At 39.6% G+C, this 9,313-nt stretch overlaps 1 protein-coding gene across 1 annotated transcript; it reads left to right on the top strand.

Annotated features, from left to right (window-relative positions):
• Positions 1 to 651: 651 nt before the first annotated feature.
• Positions 652 to 1,587, top strand: LOC121041107 (olfactory receptor 6C76-like). The gene has a single exon (XM_040491852.1). It carries the CDS (start codon positions 652 to 654, stop codon positions 1,585 to 1,587), a length of 936 nt encoding a protein of 311 aa, XP_040347786.1.
• Positions 1,588 to 9,313: the final 7,726 nt, after the last annotated feature.

Raw genomic sequence — 9,313 nt, 5'->3', positions numbered from 1 at the left:
TCATTTCTTACCTCATTTTTTTCCATTTTCCAATCAATTTATAACTTAAATCACTCAAGTTTGTCTTCTAAAAAGTAATAGCTTATTATTTAATTCAGAAAGGGAAATGTTTAGTTCTTACTTTGCTTAGGATTATATAAATTTTTTATTTTATAGCCCTGATTCTTTTAAGTTGGTAATTCTCTGTATAGGCGGGACTGACATGAAACATCTTGAAAAACTTGTAGAAACTATTTAAAAAAGGAAACTTCAATTGTTTTATTTTGAGAAAAATTATTAGAACATGTAGTCATTGGTAAAATATTTTAATAGAAATAAAATAATATTTTTTATAGTTTTCATATACACTTATAAGATTTTTAAAAGAAAACAAAACACATTTAAGTATATTTTCATATACAGATGTCAAGTGACTCAGTCAATTTTAAATGGCTAGTGATCTACAAAGAAGATACTAGGTATAAGTTTATTTGTCCTGGCTCATACAGATTTTCAGAATTCAGTACAATTTGGTAGCTAATTTATTGGTCTGTTACATATCTTATATATTTCTTAACTATCACACAGAAGTGATAAAAAATAATACTGGACTCACACAAATCATTGTTTCTTGTTTGCATTTATAGACCTGGGAGAAGTCAGCAATGAGAAATGAAAAATCAAACATCTGTAAAAGAGTTCATTCTTCTTGGATTAACAAATGACCCAAAGCTAAATGTTTTGATTTTTCTATTTCTATTTTTCACATATATACTGAGTATAACTGGAAACCTGACAATTATCACCCTCACTCTGATAGATCCTCACCTTAAAACTCCGATGTATTTCTTCCTTAGGAATTTCTCTTTTCTAGAAATCGCATTCACGACAGTTTGCATTCCTAGATTTCTGGCCAGCATTATAACACAGGATATGACTATTTCCTATAATTCTTGCATGGTCCAGGTGTTTTTCTTTATACTCCTTGGCTCGACAGAATTTTTTCTTCTGACTGCTATGTCTTATGATCGGTATATAGCTATCTGTAAGCCATTGCATTACACAACAATAATGAACAGCAGAATTTGCAACCAGCTTGTAATTAGCTCTTGGCTGGCTGGATTTCTCATTATCTTTCCACCTGTCATGATGGGACTTCAACTGGATTTCTGTGACTCCAACATCATTGACCATTTCACCTGTGACTCTTCTCCTATGCTGTTGATCTCCTGCACGGACACAGCATTCCTAGAGCTCCTGGGATTCTTCCTAGCAGTATTCACACTCATGGTGACCTTAATATTAGTGATTCTTTCCTATGTATTCATCCTTAAAACAATTCTGAGAATCCCCTTGCCTGAGCAAAGGAAAAAGGCCTTTTCCACTTGTTCCTCACACATGATTGTAGTTTCCATTTCTTATGGAAGTTGCATTTTCATGTACATCAAAACTTCAGCAAAAGAAGGAGTGGCTTTGACCAAGGGTATAGCAGTGCTCAATACTTCTGTTGCCCCAATGCTAAATCCTTTTATTTACTCCCTAAGGAACGAACAGGTAAAGCAGTCCTTCAAGAACTTAGTCAACAAATGCTTCTCAAATAAATCTTAATCATTAAGAAATTCATGACTTGAACTTTAAATGGAATCTTATGACTAACACAATATTATCACTGTTACATTTCTCCACCCACTACAATATTCAACTTCCTTTCCTTCAGCTTTTGTTCTCCATTTATCCTATTTTGACCTTACGTGGTTCGACTATCTTTTTACATTTACATGCCCTGAAAATTTTCTGAGGATGAGTGATTTGATGTCACATGAATGCGAATAACATTTAACAATGCCAATATTTAGTTTTAATCATTGAAGAACTTTCCCTTTGCACACCAAACAGATGCTAAATAAAATTCTAAGCAATTTTTTTTTTCCTTTGAGAGAGAGAGAGAGAGAGGGAGATAATGCACACACATGAGCGTGAGTGGGGGTGGGTCAGAGAGAGAGGGAGACAGAGAATCCCAAATAGGCTTCCTGCTGTCAGCACAGAGCCTGACATGGGGCTGGACCAACCTTGAGATCATGACCCGAGCCAAAGTCAGCAGTCGGATGTTTAACAGACTGAGCCACCCAGGCACCCCTAAGAAATTCTAAAAAGTTATTTCTCCCAGTGCATAAGCATTGATAATATCCATTTTGGACTAAATTTGAAAGTTACTAGAAGTAACTTTTGCCATTTCTGTAAATCTCAATATTTTCACCACAAAGCATCTTGAATGAACTACCCTGATGATTGTTACACAGCCCATTATGTTCTTTTAATTTGCTAATGCTGAGTCTGGAGCTTATCTGAGGCTCTCTTAGAAAGAGTCAGGTATGCCTTTGGTTTCCTATGATCCAATGTCGTCTCTTTTGTTTGTTTTTTTTGGAAATTAAACCATATGCTTTCTTTCTCTCAGGTAGTTCTCAAAATTTCTGGTACAATGATGGTACCCCAAAATGTTTTCCAGTGTTCATATGCTTTCATTCTTTTAAAAATGAAAAATATAGGGGCACCTGGGTGGCATCCGACTTCAGTTCAGGTCATGATCTCACAATTTGTGGGTTCGAGCCCTGCATCAGGCTCTGTGATGACAGCTCAGAGCCTGAAGCCTGCTTTAGATGCTGTGTCTCCCTGTCTCTCTGCCCCTCCCCTGCTTGTGCTCTCTCTCTCTCAAAAATAAACATTAAAAAATAATAATTTAAAAATAATTTTAAAATAAAAAATATAAAAATATATCTCTTTCAGAATTTTTGCAGACATTGAAGGATATGGATTTAAGCATGCTTGCACCATCCAAACCTTACAATAAATCTTTCCTATAAGAAATTTTTAATTATTGCTCTATATTTTAAGAAAACTTAAATTAATATTTGTCTATCTGCTTCTTTCTTCTTCCTCAAGCAATGCATGAACACATGAAATCATTTAACTTACCATCAGAACACTTTTTCTCACTGTTTATTTGAATTTTCAACGCTTGAGTTCCCTTTTCTCACCATAAAAAGAATGAGTTCTTCTAATAAGTGTTTATAGAAACAGAGTTACACATAATCAAAAACAGTTGAAAACTAAATTCTACCTGAAAGCATGAATGTCTAAAATATCTGTATAATATTTACAATTGTGTCTCAACAAAAACATTTACTACATCTGCTGGTAAAAACTGTTTTACTCAATTTGATAGTAACTTTAATTAGAATTGGAAAGTACAGTGGACTCTCTTCTTAGGCATCAGAAATGTGAATTATCCAGCTATTCCAGAATTATGTTCTTGTTTCCCTCTTTGTTTTACAAAGCTTTTCTTTTTTTTTTCTCTTTTATTTTTTTTTTTATGAAATTTATTGTCAAATTGGTTTCCATACAACACCCAGTGCTCATCCCAAAAGGTGCCCTCCTCAGTACCCATCACCCACCCTCTACTCCCTCCCACCCCCCATCAACCCTCAGTTTGCTCTCAGTTCTCAACAGTCTCTTATGCTTTGGCTCTCTCTCACTCTAACCTCTTTTTTTTTTTTTTTTTCCCTCCCCTCCCCCATGGGTTCCTGTTAAGTTTCTCAGGATCCACATAAGAGTGAAACCATATGGTATCTGTCTTTCTCTGTATGGCTTATTTCACTTAGCATCACACTCTCCAGTTCCATCCACGTTGCTACAAAAGGCCATATTTCATTTTTTCTCATTGCCACGTAGTATTCCATAGTGTATATAAACCACAATTTCTTTATCCATTCATCAGTTGATGGACATTTAGGCTCTTTCCATAATTTGGCTATTATTGAGAGTGCTGCTATAAACATTGGGGTACAAGTGCCCCTATGCATCAGTACTCCTGTGTTCCTTGGATAAATTCCTAGCAGTGCTATTGCTGGGTCATAGGGTAGGTCTATTTTTAATTTTCTGAGGAACCTCCACACTGCTTTCCAGAGCGGCTGCACCAATTTGCATTCCCACCAACAGTGCAAGAGGGTTCCCGTTTCTCCACATCCTCTCCAGCATCTAGAGTCTCCTGATTTGTTCATTTTGGCCACTCTGACTGGCGTGAGGTGATACCTGAGTTTGGTTTTGATTTGTATTTCCCTGATAAGGAGCGACGCTGAACATCTTTTCATGTGCCTGTTGGCCATCCGGATGTCTTCTTTAGAGAAGTGTCTATTCATGTTTTCTGCCCATTTCTTCACTGGGTTATTTGCTTTTCGGGTGTGGAGTTTGGTGAGCTCTTTATAGATTTTGGATACTAGCCCTTTGTCTGATATGTCATTTGCAAATATTTTTTCCCATTCCGTTGGTTGCCTTTTAGTTTTGTTGGTTGTTTCCTTTGCTGTGCAGAAGCTTTTTATCTTCATAAGGTCCCAGTAATTCACTTTTGCTTTTAATTCCCTTGCCTTTGGGGATGTGTCGAGTAAGAGATTGCTACGGCTGAGGTCAGAGAGGTCTTTTCCTGCTTTCTCCTCTAAGGTTTTGATGGTTTCCTGTCTCACATTCAGGTCCTTGATCCATTTTGAGTTTATTTTTGTGAATGGTGTGAGAAAGTGGTCTAGTTTCAACCTTCTGCATGTTGCTGTCCAGTTCTCCCAGCACCATTTGTTAAAGAGACTGTCTTTTTTCCATTGGATGTTCTTTCCTGCTTTGTCAAAGATGAGTTGGCCATACGTTTGTGGGTCTAGTTCTGGGGTTTCTATTCTATTCCATTGGTCTATGTGTCTGTTTTTGTGCCAATACCATGCTGTCTTGATGATGACAGCTTTGTAGTAGAGGCTAAAGTCTGGGATTGTGATGCCTCCTGCTTTGGTCTTCTTCAAAATTACTTTGGCTATTCGGGGCCTTTTGTGGTTCCATATGAATTTTAGGATTGCTTGTTCTAGTTTCGAGAAGAATGCTGGTGCAATTTTGATTGGGATTGCATTGAATGTGTAGATAGCTTTGGGTAGTATTGACATTTTGACAATATTTATTCTTCCAATCCATGAGCAGGGAATGTCTTTCCATTTCTTTAAATCTTCTTCAATTACCTTCATAAGCTTTCTATAGTTTTCAGCATACAGATCCTTTACATCTTTGGTTAGATTTATTCCTAGGTATTTTATGCTTCTTGGTGCAATTGTGAATGGGATCAGTTTCTTTATTTGTCTTTCTGTTGCTTCATTGTTAGTGTATAAGAATGAAACTGATTTCTGTACATTGATTTTGTATCCTGCAACTTTGCTGAATTCATGTATCAGTTCTAGCAGACTTTTGGTGGAGTCTATCGGATTTCCATGTATAATATCATGTCATCTGCAAAAAGCGAAAGCTTGACTTCATCTTTGCCAATTTTGATGCCTTTGATTTCCTTTTGTTGTCTGATTGCTGATGCTAGAACTTCCAGCACTATGTTAAACAACAGCGGTGAGAGTGGGCATCCCTGTCGTGTTCCTGATCTCAGGGAAAAAGCTCTCAGTTTCCCCGTTGAGGATGATGTTAGCTGTGGGCTTTTCATAAATGGCTTTTATGATCTTTAAGGATGTTCCTTCTATCCCGACTGTCTCAAGGGTTTTTATTAAGAAAGGGTGCTGGATTTTGTCAAAGGCCTTTTCTGCATCGATTGACAGGATCATATGGTTTTTCTCTTTTTTTTTGTTAATGTGGTGTATCACGTTGATTGATTTGCGAATGTTGAACCAGCCCTGCATCCCAGGAATGAATCCCACTTGATCATGGTGAACAATTCTTTTTATATGCCGTTGAATTCGATTTGCTAGTATCTTATTGAGAATTTTGGCATCCATATTCATCAGGGATATTGGCCTGTAGTTCTCTTTTTTTACTGGGTCTCTGTCTGGTTTAGGAATCAAAGTAATACTGGCTTCATAGAATGAGTCTGGAAGTTTTCCTTCCCTTTCTATTTCTTGGAATAGCTTGAGAAGGATAGGTATTATCTCTGCTTTAAACGTCTGGTAGAACTCCCCTGGGAAGCCATCTGGTCCTGGACTCTTATTTGTTGGGAGATTTTTGATAACCGATTCAATTTCTTCGCTGGTGATGGGTCTGTTCAAGCTTTCTATTTCCTCCTGATTGAGTTTTGGAAGAGTGTGGGTGTTCAGGAATTTGTCCATTTCTTCCAGGTTGTCCAATTTGTTGGCATATAATTTTTCATAGTATTCCCTGATAATTGTTTGTATCTCTGAGGGATTGGTTGTAATCATTCCATTTTCATTCATGATTTTATCTATTTGGGTCATCTCCCTTTTCTTTTTGAGAAGCCTGGCTAGAGGTTTGTCAATTTTGTTTATTTTTTCAAAAAACCAACTCTTGGTTTCGTTGATCTGCTCTACAGTTTTTTTAGATTCTATATTGTTTATTTCTGCTCTGATCTTTATTATTTCTCTTCTTCTGCTGGGTTTAGGCTGCCTTTGCTGTTCTGCTTCTATTTCCTTTAGGTGTGCTGTTAGATTTTGTATTTGGGATTTTTCTTGTTTCTTGAGATAAGCCTGGATTGCAATGTATTTTCCTCTCAGGACTGCCTTCACTGCGTCCCAAAGCGTTTGGATTGTTGTATTTTCATTTTCGTTTGTTTCCATATATTTTTTAATTTCTTCTCGAATTGCCTGGTTGACCCACTCATTCGTTAGTAGGGTGTTCTTTAACCTCCATGCTTTTGGAGGTTTTCCAGACTTTTTTCTGTGGTTGATTTCAAGCTTCATAGCATTGTGGTCTGAAAGTATGCATGGTATGATTTCAATTCTTGTAAACTTATGAAGGGCTGTTTTGTGACCCAGTATATGATCTATCTTGGAGAATGTTCCATGTGCACTCGAGAAGAAAGTATATTCTGTTGCTTTGGGATGCAGAGTTCTAAATAGATCTGTCAAGTCCATCTGATCCAATGTCTCATTCAGGGCCCTTGTTTCTTTATTGACCGTGTGTCTAGATGATCTATCCATTTCTGTAAGTGGGGTGTTAAAGTCCCCTGCAATGACCACATTCTTATCAATAAGGTTGCTTATGTTTATGAGTAATTGTTTTATATATTTGGGCGCTCCGGTATTCGGCGCATAGACATTTATAATTGTTAGCTCTTCCTGATGGATAGACCCTGTCACTATTATATAATGTCCTTCTTCATCTCTTGTTACAGCCTTTAATTTAAAGTCTAGTTTGTCTGATATAAGTATGGCTACTCCAGCTTTCTTTTGGCTTCCAGTAGCATGATAAATAGTTCTCCATCCCCTCACTCTCAATCTAAAGGTGTCCTCAGGTCTAAAATGAGTCTCTTGTAGACAGCAAATAGATGGGTCTTGTTTTTTTTATCCATTCTGATACCCTATGTCTTTTGGTTGGCGCATTTAATCCATTTACATTCAGTGTTATTATAGAAAGATATGGGTTTAGAGTCATTGTGATGTCTGTATGTTTTATGCTTGTAGTGATGTCTCTGGTACTTTGTCTCACAGGGTCCCCCTTAGGATCTCTTGTAGGGCTGGTTTAGTGGTGACAAATTCCTTCAGTTTTTGTTTGTTTGGGAAGACCTTTATCTCTCCTTCTATTCTAAATGACAGGCTTGCTGGATAAAGGATTCTCGGCTGCATATTTTTTCTGTCTAGCAAACTGAAAATCTCGTGCCAACTCTTTCTGGCCTGCCAAGTTTCAAAAGAGAGATCAGTCACGAGTCTTATAGGTCTCCCTTTATATGTGAGGGCACGTTTACCCCTTGCTGCTTTCAGAATTTTCTCTTTATCCTTGTATTTTGCCAGTTTCACTATGATATGTCGTGCAGAAGATCGATTCAAGTTACGTCTGAAGGGAGTTCTCTGTGCCTCTTGGATTTCAATGCCTTTTTCCTTCCCCACTTCAGGGAAGTTCTCAGCTATTATTTCTTCAAGTACCCCTTCAGCACCTTTCCCTCTCTCTTCCTCCTCTGGGATACCAATGATGCGTATATTATTTCTTTTTAGTGTATCACTTAGTTCTCTAATTTTCCCCTCATACTCCTGGATTTTTTTATCTCTCTTTTTCTCAGCTTCCTCTTTTTCCATAACTTTATCTTCTAGTTCACCTATTCTCTCCTCTGCCTCTTCAATCCGAGCTGTGGTGGTTTCCATTTTGTTATGCATTTCATTTAAAGCGTTTTTCAGCTCCTCGTGACTGTTCCTTAGTCCCTTGATCTCTGTAGCAAGAGATTCTCTGCTGTCAGCTATACTGTTTTCAAGCCCAGCGATTAATTTTATGACTATTATTCTAAATTCACTTTCTGTTATATTATTTAAATCCTTTTTGATCAGCTCATTAGCTGTTGTTATTTCCTGGAGATTCTTCTGAGGGGAATTCTTCTGCTTGGTCATTTTGGATAGTCCCTGGCGTGGTGAGGACCTGCAGGGCACTTCCCCTGTGCTGTGGTGTATAACTGGAGTTGGTGGGCGGAGCCGCAGTCAGACCTGATGTCTGCCCCCAGCCCACTGCTGGGGCCACAGTCAGACTGGTGCGTGCCTTCTCTTCCCCTCTCCTAGGGGCGGGATTCACTGTGGGGTGGGGTGGCCTGTCTGGGCTACTTGCACACTGCCAGGCTTGTGATGCTGGGGATCTGGCGTCTTAGCTGGGGTGGGTAGGCAAGGTGCACAGGGGCAGGAGGGGCAGGCTTAGCTTGCTTCTCCTCAGGTGATCCACTTCAGGAGGGGCTCTGTGGCAGCAGCAGGGAGTCAGATCCGCTGCCGGAGGTTTGGCTCCGCAGAAGCGCAGAGTTGGGTGTTTGCGCGGAGCGAGTAAGTTCCCTTGCAGGAACTGGTTCTTTTTGGGATTTTGGCTGGGGGATGGGCGGGGAAGATGGCCCTGGCGAGCGCCTTTGTTCCCCACCAAACTGAGCTCTGTCGTCCGGGGACTCAGCAGCTTTCCTTCCCTTTGTCCTCCAGCCTTCCCGCTTTCTGAGCAGAGCTGTTAACTTATGACCTCCCAGACGCTAAGTCGCGCTTGCTGTCGGAACACAGTCCGTCAGGCCCCTCCGCTTTTTGCAAGCCAGACTCGGGGGCTCTGCTTGGCCGGCGAGCCGCCCCTCCGCCCCGGCTCCCTCCCACCAGTCCGTGGAGCGCGCACCGCCTCGCTGTCCTTCCTACCCTCTTTCATGGGCCTCTCGTCTGCGCTTGGCTCCGGCGACTCCGTTCTGCTAATCCTCTGGCGGTTTTCTGGGTTATTTAGGCAGGTGTAGGTGGAATCTAAGTGATCAGCAGGAGGTGCGGTGAGCCCAGCGTCCTCCTACGCCGCCATCTTCCCTGGACCTCTCATACATTAATCTTATACAAAGTTTAACCCATTACCATTCCATTTC

The sequence above is a fragment of the Herpailurus yagouaroundi genome, unplaced genomic scaffold, assembly GCF_014898765.1.
Source record: "Herpailurus yagouaroundi ecotype Mexico unplaced genomic scaffold, PumYag 182, whole genome shotgun sequence".
In the NCBI taxonomy this organism is placed as follows: domain Eukaryota; kingdom Metazoa; phylum Chordata; class Mammalia; order Carnivora; family Felidae; genus Herpailurus; species Herpailurus yagouaroundi.
Note: the sequence above shows the minus strand (reverse complement) of the source record. Positions and strands in the feature narration are given on the sequence as shown.